Here is a 19,159-nt window from a genome sequence, read left to right on the forward strand (position 1 = left end):
GGGTAATTACCTCCCGGGAAGTTATGATGTTAGTAGACTCCAGGATGAGAATTTGAGAGAAACTTTCCAGGAACAGTTGAATACTAATCTTGAGAGTTTAAAATTTGATAATGTGGAAGATGGTTGGAATAATTTTGGAAAAATAATTTTTGAAGTTGCTGAAGGTGTATTAGGAAAGAAAGCTAGAACTGCAGCTAAGAACATTAGTGAAAAAGCTTTAAGTTTAATAGAAATGAGAAAGGACGTGTACAAGAATTATCTGAGTGATAGATCACATGAAAACAAAAGAAATGTAAAGAAAGTGGAGAAAGCATTGAAATATGAACTAAGGAGGTGTGAAGTGGAGGCCATGGATAAAATTGCCGAGGATTTAGAAGATGCAGCTAGACGGCATAATAGTAAAATATTGTACTGGCACGTTAACAAATTGAGAGGTAGTAGTCAATCCAGACTTGTCCCAGTTAAAGATAGGAATGGGGTGGCAATTAGCGATAAGGCAAAAGCTAAAGCAAGATGAGCCGAACATTTTGAGAATTTGCTTAACCGAGATAGAGTTGCAGGAAAAAATATAGAGGAAAATGAAAAAGTTTGTGATACCTTGGATGTGAAGGAAGATTTGTTTTGTGAGGAGGAATTAGAAACAGTACTAAAAGGATTAAAGAATAATAAGGCTCCAGGTGCTGATAGGGTAGTAAATGAGTTTCTTAAATATGGTGGCTCTGAGGTTAGAAATAAGTTATTGGAGATTATGAATATGATTTTTGAAAAAGGGGAAGTACCTAATGATTTTAGGAAAACCTTAATTAAGCCACTTTATAAGAAAGGTGATAAAAGTGAGTGTGGTAATTATCGAGGCATTAGTCTGGTCTCTGTAGGTAGCACATTGCTTAGTAATATGATACTTTTTAGACTGAGAGATGCCGTAGACAAAGTTTTAAGAGAAGAGCAGTGCGGTTTTAGAAAAGGTAGAGGATGTGTTGACCAAATTTTCACTCTTAGGTTAATAATTGAGAAGTGCCTAAGTTTTCAAACACCTTTGGTCCTCAGTTTTATAGATTATGAGCAAGCGTTCGATTCTGTTGATAGAGGAGCTTTAGTAAAGGTTTTATCCTTGTATGGTATACCAGACAAATACATTAGAGTGATTAGTGCTATGAACGAGAATAAAACTGCTGCGGTTAAGGTAGGAAATGAGGTTAGCAGCTGGTTTTGTATTAAATCAGGAGTTAAGCAGGATTGTGTTCTATCCCCCTTTATATGGATTATTTTGATGGACTTTGTTTTAAGGAGCACAGGAAAGGCAATGGGAGACCACGGAATCAAATGGGGAGGAAAAAGTCTCCTGGACTTGGATTATGCTGATGATTTAAGCATCCTAGATGAAAGTGTGAGCAAAATGAATGAAGTTTTAGAGGCTTTGCGAGTTCAGGGTGCTAGTATTGGTTTGAAAATTAATGTTAGGAAGACCAAGTCACTAAGGCTAGGAATAAGTGAAGATGAAAAGGTGACGTTGGGTAATGAAAAGATTGATCAGGTGGGCAGTTTCACTTACCTTGGTAGTATTATTAGTAAAGATGGTGGGAGTAGTGAAGATGTTAAAAATAGAATAGCCAAGGCTCAGGGTGTTTTTTCACAGTTAAAAAAAGTATGGAAGAATAAGAAGATAAGTCTGCAAACCAAGATTAGAATCTTAGAAGCTACAGTTATGACAGTGGTCAAATATGGCTCTGAAGCATGGACGCTCCGAAAAGCGGATGAAGATTTGCTAGATGTTTTCCAGAGAAATTGCTTAAGGATTGTTCTGGGTACCCGGCTGACTGACCGTATTTCAAACAATAGGCTATGCGAAAAATGTGGTTCAATACCGCTTTTTAGGTCTATAATGAAAGAAAGGTTGAGGTGGTTAGGGCCTGTTGTTCGAATGAAGGATGACAGACTGCCGAAGATTGTTCTTTTCGGCCAATCATCTTGGGCTAAACGAACAGCAGGTCGTCCCCGTCTGGGTTGGGAGGACGTCATAAAGAAAGATTTAAAGGAAATGGGAACTTCGTGGGCGGGAGTAAAAAAGGAGGCTTTGAATAGATTGGGGTGGAGGAGGAGCGTGTGTAGCTGTGTTGGCCTCAGGCAGCTTGGTGCTGTGGTGAGTTTTTAGTAGTAGTAGTAGTAATATATGAGATTATTTTATTGTTTTTGATTAAATTTCTGTATAAGGTGTTGAGAATTTTCCTAAATATATTTAAAGAAGTATTATTATTTGACTTAAGTTTAATTTTTATTACCACTTGAGCAATTTGTTTAATACCCAAATCATTACTAATGAGGTTGGTATTTTCAAAAATTATTGAATGGCTAGGGTTTTTGATAATGTGGCTGCTCAGAAATGAATCAAAAGTACCAGAAACAGAATTAGAATTTAGGAGTTTTTATTAAACTTTCCTTATGTTGTCAAAGACGTTTTTAAACATTTTGTCATTTTTAAACGTTTTTAAACAACGGCAATGTTAGTAGAGCCCACATGAATTTAGAAAAACATCTACAACAACCCGAGTTAGGTAAAAACTTTTCTACAAATAAGGCTGGGGAGGATATTTTTTTGGTAATGAGGTAGTTTGGCAGCGGCAATGAGGTAGTTATGCAAATTTATTATCTGAAAGGGAACTATCCTGCATCCAAAAGTCCTGTAGGGTATTGATTTATTTGCAGTTGCTTTTAATTCATTGAGAGCAGGGGGAGATTAATCATAATTAAGTATAAACCGTATCGGTACATCTAAGTATAAACCTAAATCACCTACAGTTATTTACTACCGACAAGAATGCAGTATCATTATTTAGGTAAAAGTTGTTGTATCGTTATATTGTTTCAAGAATAAATTGTTGCATTTGTTGCAGTTGTTGCACTGCATTGTAGCAGCGTAATTGTTTCTTGTTTTACAGATGATTCCTATCTAACTTCTTTCCCAAAAACTTTGGAAGCTCAAATAATACAAAGAAAAGAAGTACAAGGAAAAACAAAAAAAGAACTACAATAAAAAACGAAAAAAGAAAAATGAAGAAAAAAGAAAAAATTAAAAAAGAAGTAAAACGAAGAAAAACGAAGAAAAAAAGGAGTATAAAGAAAATGAGAGAAGAAAAATGAAAAACAACAAAAAGAAGAAAATAAAAAACAAAAAAAACAAAAAACGAAGAAAAAAGAAAAAATGAAAAAGAAGCATAATAAAAAACGAAAAAAGAAGTATAATGAAAACGAAAAATGTAGAAAATGGAAAAAAAGAAGTATAATAAAAAACGAAAAAAGAAAAACGAATGAAAAAGAAAAACGAAAAAAAGAAGTATGATAATACAGAATAAAGACATTGCTTACCAGTCTAAAAGGGCAACAAGATTTATGGCATTAATCAATGTTCCTGAATGTTCCCGAATAGCACCACATAGTTTCTTGCACAAGCGGGTCTCCAAATCCAAAATGAACACATGAATGTCTCCAATCGACTCGTCAAGTTCTAATGATAAGAATTCACCTATAGATTGCTAAGAGGGCGCGAGAGGCATTAATAAACAACTTACAATTCTGTCACCATGGGCGCCCATAAGATGAATTTTAGGGGGGGGGGCTTACTTGGTCTAATCGGAACTTCCATTCTGTATAATAGAAATCTAAAAAAAAATAAAAAATATGGCAGCATTATTCTGCCAGGGCGCCTGTCTACCCTTAAGAATGGTGGCGTTGAAGAGAAGGAGGGAGTTTGGAGAGGGAGGAGGGAGTTGGAGGGGTTTGAAGAGAAGGAGGGAGTTGGAGTTTTTATTATTGTTTGGAGCGTGAACTCAATTGAGACTTTTTCTCCTTAACAGCTAACCTAGAAGAGAGTCACTCAAGTCACCCACACCCTTTACATGAATAATTCAAAAATTTAATTTTTCAACGTCCAAGAGCCGATAAAGTCAAAATTACAGATAAAATCAAAAATATGCATGATAAAAGCGCCAATAGCGCAACCCTTGTGTAATATGAGGCGAGCTATGCAAAATTTTCAAACAATTTAGAACAGCAGCAATATTATCTTTATGACCAATCTGACAAAATATGAAAAGACAGAGTATTAGCAGACGATACTTGGGAGTAAACTAGTCTCAAATCAGATAATATTGGCTACTCAATATAGGCTACTTACAGCAAAGGCGGTAACCCAGAAAAAAAAACCAGAACGTTAGACCCGGTAAGATTCTACTTTTGTTGTAGTTGGTAAGTTTCAAAAAAGAGACTCTTAAACAAAATTTTTAATTTTGTATATAAATTAATACTCCTTTGTCAGTTTAGTATCAGATGCAAAAAAAAAAAGAATATCATACATTTTTCCGTCTTTTTTTTTTCTTTTTTTTTAAGAATACACATTTACCTTCCAAGTATTATTTTTCTAAGTTTATATGGTTACCCCGAATGCTAACCAAGATCTAAATCTTGATTTGAGAGGAACGTTAGTACAATGAACCTCGAATTATGGTAGCCGAAAAACCAAAACTCCACAGTGAAATATCAAAATTTTCTTCAAGCAAAGGAGGAGGGAAGCAAAGCGTTCAAGAAGTGCGTTTATGCTTAATACTACATATTATATACTATATATATATATATATATATATATATATATATATATATATATATATATATATATATATATATATATATATATATATATATATATATGTGTGTAATTATATATATTACATGTCTAACTTGGCTACCATTTCTAACATGCAATTTGTGGCAAAACATTAGAACCTGCTCCATTTTTGTTCTATCTCTAAAACAATTCAAGATTTATTATTTTTCCTTTGACAGTTTTCTTTTTCTCTATATGTTTTATTTTTAAGCCCGCATTGGTTTAGATTGCTATTTTCTGCATTTAATTCATTTTAAAGCTTTTTATTATTAATCTTTTCTTCATGGTCCAGTTCAGTTCTGTCAATTCAGCTCCAAGTGCTCTAGAAATTGCAACTGACAAGGCAAATAATTAAAGCTTTGCACTTGGCGAAAAATAGAAAACTATGCATGCACCGAGTACTTTCTTTTTTTTCGATGCTTAATGGTTTTTTAAGATTAAAAATGCAAGTTTCACCACATTTTTTCAGTAATTTGAAAAGAAACAGAGCTGTAGAGAATTTTACATACCTTTGCACCTAGCACTTTTGTAGAAGGCTTGTCCATTGGCAGTAAACTGAAAAGAGAGGTACCAATGTATAGAAAAATAGAACATACATAAGCATTAGAAGTAAAGTCCAACCACTAGCTGATTCATCTCAGTTACGTAGTTACCACGGGTATGTGCCACAATCCCCTCTCGGCTAGTACAAAGTACTTCAGCCCAAATCTATTGAATACTTAATCAAGCAGGTGGTATCAATTGGGAGGGGAGGGCGAGGGGGAAGTTGCCTCTCCTTAGATTACGAGAAATATTTTTTGGTATATTCATTTACAAAATTGAAAAAGCCCTCCCAGCCCCTATCAGTTTTCAAAACAAATTCTGTCCACCTCCCCTCCATCATACCTTCGTGAATAGGAAACACTAATGTTGACTAAAAAATTTGAGATTTGATTTTCTAGTGAAGGTGGCGACACTGGTCAAAGTATTGATAACAAATGCATTATCAAATTATGTTACTAACCAAAAAAATCTATCTAGCTACAATGAATGTTAAAGTGCGGAGGACATTTAAGTTTTGATCATTTAAGTACGTAAAGAGTGATTTTAGGTTGAAAATTTTAAATATAATATCCATTAAAAAATAATTATAATTTTATTTCATATTCATATAATTGCATCCATAGTTATATCCATTAGAAAATATGCATAATAAGACAGTTTTTAGTGTTTGTTACCGTTGTTGGTTGTTTGTTATTTGATTAGTTCTATTTAGTGTTTGTGTTATGCACAATTTTTAATGTTTGTTACATATATGATTATTTATTTATGCAAATAATTGATAACTTATTGTTTCTACTCCTGTAAATTACATAATTTATTTTACATAATAATGGACTGGAATACATAATTTAAGCTACTTGTGTGATATAACCCCGACCTAATATTCATCATCTAAGTAGAACCTGTTTCTCTGACGATCAATCCTAATGAAATATACCCAAGTATGATAAGAATATAATACCTTAGAAACAAATTTGGGCTATATATTTGCACATTTGGGTGGGTGGGGGGGGGAGTATAGAGGATCTGCATGCCTGATGTGTTAGGTGCAATTATTCTGCATATTATGTAGTAAGATTGTTTTCTAACTTCACACTATCCAAATAATTTACCCCCCCCTATTGTGCAAATATATAGCCCAAATTATATATTTTCAATCTGTTCTATCACTTTTCTTTGTCTTGTCTCACGCTAAGCTGAAAGAAATTAACGAAAAAATCGGTTCTAAAATGCGTCAATGAATGAATAACTTGAGTGGTCGGGGGTATATCATACAAGTACCTAATTTAATAATGAAATTTGACATAGATAATTTGACGTGAAATTTGACAGTCACTGCACATGTGACCGAAATATCAAGTGTTTTTTTTTAGAATTATCACTGTCTATTAAAAGGATTTATCCCTATTTAAATTTGTATTTACCATAATGAAATTTGGCAAACTGCAATTAGCAAACGAGAAACACCGGTCTATTGTTTCACCATCTGCACCGATCAGCGGAATTACTAGGCATCACAATGAGGTGCGACCCATTAAGTGCCGTGCGACACAGAGTTGTAAGCCCTTTCGTGCCACATTTTATAAGCATTTTTAACAAGTGACCCTTTTTTCTCTTTTTTTTCTACTTTTCTTCTGATTGTAAAAGTGGTATAACTTAGCGTCCATTTTTAGTGCTATGATAGCTATTTAAATGAACGAATACGAAGATACCACAGCTATTCGCTTTTCAGAGCTGAAACTAACACCCCTGATCAAGAACGTATCCAGGATTTCTTTTTTTGGCAGGGGGGGGGGGAGGGTACTAAAAAAAATTAAAAAACATCAAAAATGTGTTTATATTAATTTTTTTACGTTGTTACGAGTCGGACAAACACTTCGGAGGGGGAGGGGTTCAAACTCCCTGAGCTTCCCCTGAATACGGCCTTGTCCCTGATTGTTTATAAATAATACCAGCTTTGAATCCGGAAGAAATTCTGTAAATATTTTTGAGCAAGAGAGCTGGCGCAGAAACCCAAATAATATCTTAAATCCCGAAGGAGTTCTAGATCTAGTAGAATTAATAGGTATTATTTTAAACAAGTAATATTAGAAAGAAAGTATTTAGCGAAAATTCTCGTCTAACAACAGAACTCTGAAATTCTATACAAGGAGAATGATATAAAAAAAAATGCCAACATGACTACATGTACCTCATTTTGGTGGAGATGGCACTACCATCACCGACGGGCCCTGCCATTTCCTCAGAAAAATGACCCTTGATCATGGCCCTAAGGTAAATTTTGTGGCTCTGGTTACGGCCATTGCTTCATTTAAAACCTTGACAGAAAGGTTCCCAGCTTTCACTGCCGCAATAATCCAACCCTTGACCAAGTAAAATATTCGTAGATACGGTATAAGACCACACTGGCTATACAAAACATTTGATCAACAATCAAACGTATTAACACAAATCAGGTCAGTAGACAGGCTTTTTGCCCAATCTAATTTTCTGAAGTCATTTTTTTCCGATTAGCCAAGGCTCTCAAAATTTTCATCATAGACCACCAAGTTGACTTTAATTAACATTGGTTGGCCGACAAGTCGCCTGGACTCGCAGCAAAACAAGCGACCGATGTCTAATAGGGGAATCTGCCCGCCAAGAGTCTCAGGCGAGTGACGCAATTTATAAGCTCAGACAGTTACGGTAACAAAAATTTAATTAAAAAAAATGGTTGGCCGACAAGTCGCCTGCACTCGCAGAAAAACAAGCGACCGCTGTCTAATAGGGGAGCCCACCCGCCTGGAGTATCAAGCGAGTGACGCAATTTATAAGCTGAGACAGTTACGCTACAAAAAATTAATTAAAAAAAATGGTTGGCCGACAAGTCACCTGGACTCGCAGGCAAACCAGCGACCTAAGTCTAATAAGAGGGCCAGCCCTCCTAGAGTCTCAGGCAGCTCTGGCTTGATTTTTTGTTTCAGTGTCTTCTTTATCTTGTTAGTTATCTTCAAAAGGATAGTTTCTTTTAGCACTGAGGACGACTTGGCGGAGGGGCTTGTCAAAATATCTGATTTGTCTCTACAGTTCGCTTCTGTCCAGCTCGCTGAAAATCGCCTTTGTTTCATTGTTTCTTAATTATTTTTATCAAAAACAAAAAATTCCTCCCCGAAAAGCTCCGTTTTCCGTGGAGTCTAGGTTTGAAGAAATCCTCTGACCCAAACAACATCCTAATCATCATTCTAAAACTATTTGGAATAACACTTTTTTTCTAATGCTCTAAAACAAAACAATTCATATTTAGATTCAGATATTTCACATACTAGATCAGCTACTAATTTGCCCCAAACATAACTACCTATATTTTCCTTAATCTGCATCAGGCAAGTATGCATGGTGTAGTTATGTATGCAGGCAATATGTATGTATGTATGTATGTATGTATGGTGGAGGATCTAAGGCCTTCCCTCCTTTCAAATCACGACGCCTTTAAAAAATTTTATACAATTTCTTATTTTATCCATTTAAAATGTAAATTTTTGGCGTTTTTCAAGTACGAGAACTCTCTCAACCGCTACACTCACTCAGAAAAAAGTCTGACCTTCCTGACAAAACCAAATCTTGAACAAGCATTCAGATAATTTCAGATAATTTTTCTGTAAAAAAGTAAAAATTTATATAAAATACACATAATTTTAATATATATATATATATATATATATATATATATATATATATATATATATATATATATATATATATATATATATATATATATATATATATATATATATATATATATATATATATATATATATATATATATATATATATATATATATATATTATATATATATATATATATATATATATATATATATATATATATATATATATATATATATATATATATATATATGTAATTCTATGAATATCTGGCCCAAGTAAAAAGTATAGATCTTGGTTTTTGATTTCAGATATGCCTCCCTATCTAGGGTTTAGATAAGGTTTTTCGTTAGGGGGAGGGTCTCAACTATCTCTCTAGCTATTAAACCTTGTGAAAATTAAAAATACCTTAAACATGGTTAGCAAATTATAACAAAAAAGTATAAAGGTGGAGTAATAATAAGAAAGAAAAAAAGGTGAGAGAGAAAATGTTGGAAAGAAAAAAAAAGAAAAAAACTAGAGAATATGTGTTCTTACCATAAATTGATATCCTGAAATCATCAAGGAACCAGGCGAATTTAAAGTTTCATCGTAGGGAACACCCAGGAGGAAACCAAGTTCTGGATAATACGCTACTCTACATTCAGCCCTAAAAGCAATCGACATAAATATATATAAAATCGAATATATATATAAAACAGAATATATTTTAAAATCGAATGTGCCTGTATCTGTCCTATATGCATTAATACACTGTTCATCCGATCACCAAGAAACTTTAAGAAGTTCTAGAAAACACTCTAGGTTTTAGACATAAAATACCCTCTCCCCTCCCCATAGGCCTTCTGATTTTTAGCGCTGACTAAATTAAAGACTTCTTAAGACAAGTAATTGAGTTTTTTTCCGGTAAAATTATTCGCATTTTCTGGACATTCAATTAACGGCTTAGTTAATTATGAACTCTGTCATCTAACAACCTTCCGGAATTAAAAAAAAATATATTTCAGTTTCCAAATTTGGCATTTGACAATTCTTTTTAAGTTTAAAAGTAATATCGTTATTTTACATCTGTGATAAACTTTCCGCGGGAAGGGGGTTGTAATTTCCCGAGGGAAAATCTTCCATGTGGGACATTTTCTGGGAGGAAAACATTCAGCGGGGGGAATTTTCCTTGGGAAATTTTTCAATTACTTTTAAATCTAAAAATGCAATCGTATTTAACGCGCAAATAAAATGAAATTCAAAATAAAAATTAAATTAGTCACTGCAGTAGGTTTGAGCATGTCAGTGTTAAAAAAATAAAGCAAAGAGCTACAAACAAAAAAAAAAAAAAAAGCAAAAAACACCAAAAAAAAAAAAAAAAAAAATAAAAAACAGTATGAGGTACTTTAAGGTCAACATAAGGTCATGTTGGTCATAAGGTCAACATAAGGTCAACATAAGGTCATAAGGTCAACATAAAGGTACTTTAAGGTCATGAGGTACTTTACATATAAAGCAATGTCAAGCGATGAAATTAGTAATTAAATGACGGACCAAGTACTCGAAAAGGAAATGCGATATTTTTCCATTGTTGAATGCAGCTTAGTTTTTCAATAAAATATCTTTACAAGCACACCGAAATATTTAAAGTTGACATTATGAGCACACAACTAATGCCATCTAGAACTGTTCAGTGAAGTTATACAACTAATTCAGAAAACCTATATAAAATATTTGTCGTATTTGCTTAATTTTTTTACTCATCTTTACACTTTACCAAATAAAAACACCCATTTTTACCAAAAGAGTGTATAGGTAGCTATGTATGCCCTTTTTTAAGCAGTCATACGGTCTGCTTATTCACAGAAGCTGGTCCAGAGGAAGGGGATCAAAAGGCCATGTACCTCTTCCCAGGAAGTCAATAGTTCCACTAGTTACAGGGGTGGATGAGTGAGCAATCCTGATGGGTGAACCTGTTTTTCTGGCTCTGCCCCCCCCCCCCCTCCCACGCAAAAAACGCAAACTTCGTACCCACCCCTGCACACTGGCCCAGTCCTAATTATTTAACAACAAAAACAGGGCTTTTATAAGCAAACGAATAACTTTCGGAGAATCATGGGTGCTTTACCTAGTAGCAATCTTTTATGGCACTCTTTTATGAAAATTTCTAGAATTGAAAGACCGGGGAAAATAAAAAAGGTACCAGGATACTCGCCACGGTTTACAATACCCTACAGTTTTCCAAAAAATTCCTAGGACTATTTCACGATTCTATACAGTTTTAACAGGGCAGTATCACGTTAAATTCTGAGAATTTCTATAAAAGCCTGAAGCCCCTTAAGTGTGAAAAGCAAACCCGCTATAAAAAAAGGGTATTCTTGGTTTATACATGTGCCTCCAAAGGCACCAAGGGCATCAAGAAGAGCTATCAATCATTCCGATGGTTTCCTGGTGCCAGAATGTCCTCTCAGTGAGGCTGGATTGATGTGTGCAGATTATGCAGATCGGTTTGATATTTTCGTCACAGGGTGTCTCTGGGTTTAGCCATTGCAGCGTGAAGCTCTGAAAATGGAGGGATGCGTTGGACAGTTGGAGATTGTCCATACGTAATACTTGGCCAAGGTGCCTCCATCAATGATTTCTTATGAAATATGTCACAAGGGGCTTCCTGTCCTGTGGCGAATGCATAGATTTGTTATCAAGTTGAGAGTAAGTATAAGCAAATTGAACCCGGAACTTTCATTTTTCCTATATCTTAATCAACATTCCTTGAAAAAAAGTCATTAGACTGAATCTAATTAAAATTAATGACTTTTTGTGATATTTTGCATTCAAAGCTGTTCTTATTTCGCAGGATACCGAGATAATTAATAATTTTGTAGAGGCTTAAGTAAGAAGAATCAGAATTAAATTAATAGAAAATTTTGTTAATAAATTGAAATTTTTTTTAACAAATGAAAATTTTATTAGCAATTGAAAATTTTATTAAAATTTGGCCTAAAAATTTTTAAGAGACAGGGGAGGTGGGCTAATCAAGATTTTCTCCTGGGGGCAAGAGAAGACAGAACCGCCACTGCGGCTGCGTAAAGGAGAACTGGTATAAAGCTGCTATTGAAAAGTCGTAGTTTCAGCCGCAGAGCTTTATACATCCAAAACCTTCTGTAGTCTATTGAAAGCTCCATTAACACGACCTATTCTTGTTAGTAATTCTTTTGTGGTTGACCCAGTTTTGTCAATAATGCTTCTAAGGCATTTGAAATGGACGTCTTACTCTATATGTTGCTCTTCAAATTTGATGCTCAAGGGTGACTGCGTGGTCACCATTTTCTCTGAATTTATTTTAAGACAGATTTTGTTTCCTATCTCTACCATCTGGTCTAGAAGTTCTTGGAATCGTTGCTTGCACGCAGTGTTGCCACCCTGGTCTGGAAGAAATCTGAGAAATCTTACTAAATCTGAGAGGAAAAATTTACTAAGTCGCATCTGTTTTTACTAAATGCTCAAAAACATTTTTGCCATCAAATATCGATTTTTACTATACAAGAATAATCAATAAGATTTTCAAAATCTGTTTTCATTTTTTCTTCTTATTTTTCTCTTTTCCTCTTTTCTTTGTCTTTCCTCTTTTCTTTCGTTTTCATAGTATGATTAAAAATTCCGGAAACCCATAAGTTCATAAATCCATTTTTTGGATTATTTGGATGCACTACTGGATAGGCTTCATATTCCAGATGCGGTGTATGCAAGACGTCAAACTTGACTTACTTGACTTAAGTCCCATCCGTCCTTGAAGTTCGTCTTGGGGCCTCTTTCTTCGTAATGGCGTGGATGTGCTCTTTGTATGTTTCACGGTCTTCTGCTAGGCGAAGAAGGTCCGAGAGGCGGTGAGGTGCAAAGTTTTCCTTCCAACTATTTGGGGGGGGGGGACCACGAGGACCAGAACAGTGAATTTGGCCTTCGAAGGTGATTTTTGGGAGACGGGACCGACTCATTCGTTGTGCGTGACCGAGCCATCGAAGTTGCTGGAGCTGGATTTTCATGAGAATTGTTTGTTGTACTTTAAGGGGCTCGAGAAGTTCGACATTTGAGATTCTATCAAGGTAAGTGATCCCGGCGATGCGGCGGAGGCACTTAGTTTCAAATGCTGCGAGTCGACGATTGTCCTTTACCTTCAGCGTCAATGTTTCACAAGAGTAGATTGCGATGGGGATGATCAGAGTATCGAAAAGTCGTGTCTTAAGCCACAGAGACAAATCCTTGCTTCGCCAAATGGGCATAAGGGCCTTGAAACTGGAACTCGCGAGAGCGAGACGTCTTTTAATGTCTTTTGATAGACCGTTGTCGCTGGTGATCAGACTACCGAGGCAAGGGAACTCGTCGACCCACTGGATACTCTCTCCATTAAGTTTCAGGTCTGGCTTAACTGTATCCTGCGGCTTTCGTGAGCAGCACATAGCCTTTGTTTTTGATACATTTATGATCATTCCAAAAGAACTAGTGGCTTCGAGGACGTCGTTAGCAATGGCCTGTAGATACTCGGGTGTTTCAGCCATTTCGTCGATATCGTCGGCGTAAGCTAGCTTATCTGCCTGAACACCTCCTCTATGGGCATCACAAGCTGTTTCCACCAGGGATAAGACTACTGTGAGTGAAAGGTTGAACAGCTGTGGAGACAAGAGGCATCCTCGAAGAACACTTGTGGACGCCAGCAAACTGTCAGAGAGACTTTCACTAGTCATGGCATGACTCCCAAATTTGAAGTATATAACTTTGATGAGATCTACTAGGTTTCGTGGGATTCCATAATGGAGGAGGATATGCCATGGGCCATTTCTCCAAATAAGGTCAAATGCTTGCCTAAAGTCGATGAAGAGCTGCTGCAGGTCGCGACTGAATTCCAGATATTTGTCTAAAATTTGGCGAACTGTGAAAATTTGGTCAACGGTCGATCTCCCAGGGCGAAAACCGGCTTGGTATTCTTGGATGACTAAGGATGACACGGCTCTGATCCGTTGGAGTATAATTCGGGTGAAGATCTTGGCAGTTTGACTTGTTAAGCTAATAGGACGGTAATTATCACATATCGCCTTTGACCCCTTCTTGTGTAGTGGAACAATTGTGGCTTCGCACCAAGAAGTTGGTAAATGACTCTTTTGCCAGGCAGCGGATACAATCTTGTGGAAAAGATCTATAAATGGTTCACACCAGACTTTCAGCAGTTCTGCCTGTATTCCGTCCGGGCCAGGGGCCTTGTTAGTCTTCAGTGCTTGGATGGCATCCTCAACCTCAGAACGGAGAGGAGTTGGGCTGGGGTCTGCAACAGTAACGTGAAACAGGTCCAGGACAGCAGGGTTTGGAAGGATATCAGGATTAAGCTTTTCTTTGAAATGTTCCATCCATCTCGATCGGATACCTTCTGGACTTTGTATCTGGGAGCCATTTTTATCTAGCAGTGCACAAAAATTGAGAATTTTCTTGCTTGTTAGCTCACGAACTCTCTTAAACATGAGCTATGAGTCGCTTCTATCAAAATCAGACTAACACCGCTGGAAATTGTTTTTAATTTAGGTGCGATTGGCTCTACGGTCGGCTTTTCTGCTACACGCTTCAACTGCTTATGTATTTTCTCATTCTCTTTATCTGACTTGTTAGTATTTTTTTGTTTCTCAGCACATAATAAAATGATTTCGTTGGTTATCCAAGGCTTTTTATCATCCTTTTTGGTTCCTAGGGCGGATATCGCTACTTTGCTGATGATCTTAGAGGAGCCTGTGACCAGTTTATCGATATCCTCTTTAGATAGAGTTATAGGAATATTAGAAAGAAGGTCCGATATTTGAGTAGACAGTTCATCGATGTAGGTCTGGCGGGTTTGAGGGTCTTTCAGAAGATGTGTGTTGAAACGAGTGGGTCTATTATTCAGCTTTGCGGAAGATTTCAGGCGTATCTTTAGTGCAGACATGACCAGGGAATGGTCGCTGTCGAAATCGCCACCTGCGAGGGTGAAAGTATCTAGCACAGACGATTTCCACCGCCTAGAGACGAGCACGTAACCAATAAGATTACGGGTTTTTCTATCCGGCGAGGTCCATGTTGCCTTACGATATTCTCTGTGTTTGAAGAGAGTATTGGTAATGGCTAGATCACTGTCTCTGAAAAATTCAATAAGGCGTTCTCCCCTCTTGTTAAGTCATCCAAGGTCAAATTTACCCATAACATCTTTATTTACAGTAGAATCGTTACCAACAACTACATTGAAGTCGCCAATGACAACAACGTTGTCTTTTTTGGAAATTGTGTCAATTAGGCTTTGCAGTTGAAGGTAGAAATTGTCAGACTCTTCATCTGGTTTGCTGCAGTCAGGAGCGTAGACTTGTATGATCGTTATGTTGATCGGTGATCCTTTCATTCGTATCATAATCAACCGCTCTGACACAGGCGTTACAGAAATCAGGGATCTTCGTGCCTTACTCGACATCAAAAAGCCAACACCTTGGCGATGGACGCCATCGGTTCTCCCAGACACTATCGGACCTATCTTCGCCATCCTTTCTGCGTGTTGCCGATCCTTTCTTCGCCAGTGCTAGGGAGGTGTGTTTCTGAAAGTCCCACAATATCCCATTTATATCGGTTTAGTTCATTTAGGACAAGATCTATTTTGCCTTGTTTAGCAAGCGTCCTAACGTTCAGGGTTGCAATAGATAAAATCAATTTAGGGGAAAGCATAGCCTCCGGGTTCAGAGTTGTCAACATTGTTAAAGGGTCTCCATTCATGAGATTCTTGGTCGTCAGATCGTCGGTTGCCCCAGACGTGGTAACTTCGTCGGTTGCCTCGGACGCAGTAACTTCGTCGTTTGCCCCGGACGCGGTAGTATTGGTTCTCGTTCTTGATCGTTTGCATTTCATAATTTCTAATAAGAAAGAAGGTTTCTTGGCTAATTTCAGGCCGGCGGTAAGCCACTCCTCTCCATCCCTATCAGGGGCCGGCTATATCTACTACCGATAATGTGCCCTTCTGGCGTCCTTCATCACTTACAATTTTCCCATTGCTGGGAGAAGGTTTGTGACTGGCGGGACGTATCCATACGCCGATGGGCCCTGCCCAGTGCACATCAGAAAGGCCTTCCATCTCCTCCGCCTGAACTTATGGCCCCCAGAGATGGGTGCTCCAGCTATATTTCAAGACCCCCAGAGACCGGGTCCTCCCTTGGTCCGCGCCTCCCTACCGGGAGGTGCCCTGCATATCTACAGGACCTTCCCGTATCCGCCACTTGGGGACGCACTGAGTGGCCTGGGAGAGGCCACTCTTGTATTCTGGAAAGTCTGCTGGTGAAGCCCGGCTTTAAATTTATCAATGGTCTTAAAGGTCATACAATTCAGATATATTGAAAAGTCCTGATTTTGAATAGTTTGCCTTTCAAAGCGAGTATCAAGAAGAAGCCGAGAGAAAAGTAGATATTTTTAAGCGATAGGGTTGACGCGAAATCGTAGCAATGAGAGCAATAGCAGCCGTAATATCTAACGTAATCGAAATCAGATTTTGTAATGAATAGACCCTAATTGTTTTCCCTGAATTCATGGAAAATAACAAACGTTTTGTTTACTATAAATCAAGCCTTCTTACTAGATTTCGGGAAATTTACTAGATCCTCTAAATTTACTAGATTCTTATTTACTAGATCTAGTAAAATCCTACTGACGATGGCAACCCTGCTTGCACGATTCCAGGACAGCAATATGTTTAACGAAGTCTATATAACTGAGATGCACCTTTGAATTCAACTAGATACTGTCTGAGCTGGTGCTTTGTAGCATGTAATCGATGAGAATTATGAAGAGCAGCGGCAATGGGTTGCAACCTCGTTTAACCTCTGACAGAATACGGAAGGAACGTGTTTGACCATCTGGTGTCTTTACACCTGATGGTGTAATCTGACTATTCTAGATGGTGACTATTCTAAATGGTGGACTTCTAGATTTACACCAGCTGGCGAATAGTCAGCCTGACACCATCTGGTGTCTTTCGTTATCTTCTTAGAGCAAACAGCAAAACTATCTTTTCAGGAATTCCGTAGTGTAGCAAGATCTTCCACAGACTCTATCGATCCACTGTGTAAATGTCTTCTCCAAATCAATGAATACCACGTTATTTTTTTTTATCTCAGCTCTCTTCTTTGTTCAGTCAGTAGTTGTAAAATAGATATAAGTCCATATATAAACTATTCTTATTTACTGAATTAAAATCCCCATGGGGACAAGCAAAAGGTCCGCAGTCAACCATCAACCTTACCTTATTCATACTACTACAACTAGTAACAACTCACCGCAGCACCAAGCTGCCTAAGTTCAACACGGCTATGCACGCTCCTCGTCCATCCTAATCAATTCAAAGCCTCCCCCTTACACCCTCCCAAGAAGTTTCCATTTCCCTTAAATTTTTCTTTCCGATATCATCCCACCCCAACGGCGGACGATCTGATTTCCGTTAATCCCTAGACGATTGGCTGAAAAGGACAATCTTTGGCAATTTGTCATCCTTTATCCGCAGAACGTGCCCTAGCCATTTCATCCTTTTTCTAATCACAGCCCTAGAGAGTGAGATTGAACCACACTTTTCATACAACCTACTATTTGATATACGGTCAGTCAGCCGGGTACCCCAAACAATCCGTAAGCAGTTTTTCTGGAAAATATCTAGCAAATCTTTCTTCGTTTTTCGGAGCGCCCATGCTTCAGAATCATACTTGACCGGTGTCATCACTGTAGCTTCCAATATTCTAATCTTGGTTCGCAGACATATCTTCCTATTCTTCCAAACTCTTTCAACTGTGAAAAAACACCTGAGCCTTGGATATTCTACTTTTAACATCTTCACTGCTCCCATCGTGTTTACTAATAATTCATAAAAAAAATTTCCACAAAATAAGTTTTTCAAAGAAAAGTAAAGAACTCCATTAAACAAAAAAAGAGCAAAAATAAAATCAAATAATCTACCAAGCTCGAAACTACCACAAATAAGCATCGACAAATAAATGAAACCCAAAACGAATAGAAATTATAATAAATAACCAAGTAGAACTTAAAACAAGAAGAAATCAACATAAGTTGGGCGTAAACCCCCTATGCCTTCCCAAGGCCAGGACACAATTTGCACTTTACTGAAAAAATATAAATGTTTTTATAACTTTAATAAATCAAATAATTTTAACATTCTGATTACTAAATATCAGTATATGTATATTAAACTGACAATGCACATTCATTTGTATTTTTTGAGTAAAGTACAAATTTTGTTCTGGCCTTGGGAAGGCATAGCGGTTTTGTGCCCAACTTATGTTAATTTCTGCTCGTTGAGTTTGACTCGGTTATTTATTGTAATTTCTGTTCGTTTTGGGTTTCATTCATTTATCGATGCTGATTTGTGGTAGTTTCACGCTTGGTAGATTATTTGATTTTATTTTTGCTCATTTTTGGTTTAATGGAGTTCTTTACTTTTCTTTGAAAAACTTATTTAGTGGAAAGTTTTTTTTATTAATTTCTGTTCGTTTTATTTATATTCTCTAGTTGACCTGAAATAGAGAACTTGATACCATTCGCAAACAAATCTGTTTACTTTCTTTAATAGCTTGGATACACTTACGCTATTTTGATTTGGTTAAATTCTAAGAGCAGAACAACCCCGAAAGTTTGAACATAATACCCTCAGTCGTTCTTGGGATACTACTGAGATGCCTTATTGGGAACTAGCATTAATACAGTGGATTTTTATTTAATCTTAAGGAAACATTTATTTTTTAAACATATTGTACAAAAGGGAGGGTGGGCGTAAAAGGGGGATTAGTTGCCCTCCAATCACTTTCGAATATTAAAAAGGGCATTAGCCCTTTCTATTTTCAATCGAATGAGCCGTTTTCGAAGTTCCTACGACAATTATATAAGAAAAACTTATGTTCATGATTTGCCTCCAACCACACATTCACTCCCGGCCGAAGCCATTGAATCAGAGATCGGTACCTACACAACGCAAACCATGGACAGCATGCGAAAAAATTTAAGAAAGTCTAAAGTATATAAAATGACATGATATACAACTAAAATTACACAATTATATAATTTAACCTTACCTAATGGGCAAAGATTTGGCTTCTTCAACATTAACTTTCGAAAGGAATCCAGGCAATTCATTGTGTTTTTTCCGCACTATAAAAAAAAAAAATATTTTTAAATTTTTTAGAATTATTGTGAATTATTCTTTGATAATTTCCAAACTAAGAGTGCCCTATTCATACAAACGAGGGGTCGCCTATTCTCTACCACCTAATGTCAGGGGCG

The 19,159-nt window shown here is 36.7% G+C and overlaps 1 protein-coding gene across 1 annotated transcript in view; it reads right to left on the bottom strand.

The window, feature by feature from the left end:
• LOC148939826 (mutS protein homolog 5-like) overlaps positions 1 to 19,159 on the bottom strand; it is a 140,243-nt gene that overhangs the window by 51,397 nt on the left and 69,687 nt on the right. The window contains exons 9-12 of the mRNA XM_089106010.1: positions 18,952 to 19,027; positions 9,383 to 9,494; positions 5,167 to 5,212; positions 3,364 to 3,502 (exon numbers count right to left, since the gene is read on the bottom strand). Coding sequence (XP_088962136.1) covers positions 3,364 to 3,502; positions 5,167 to 5,212; positions 9,383 to 9,494; positions 18,952 to 19,027 — 373 coding nt within the window. The remainder of the gene's footprint in view (positions 1 to 3,363; positions 3,503 to 5,166; positions 5,213 to 9,382; positions 9,495 to 18,951; positions 19,028 to 19,159) is intronic.

This window comes from Artemia sp. Qi Xiang Cuo, chromosome 20 (genome assembly GCF_049724085.1).
Source record: "Artemia sp. Qi Xiang Cuo chromosome 20, ASM4972408v1, whole genome shotgun sequence".
Taxonomy (NCBI): Eukaryota; Metazoa; Arthropoda; class Branchiopoda; order Anostraca; family Artemiidae; genus Artemia; species Artemia sp. Qi Xiang Cuo.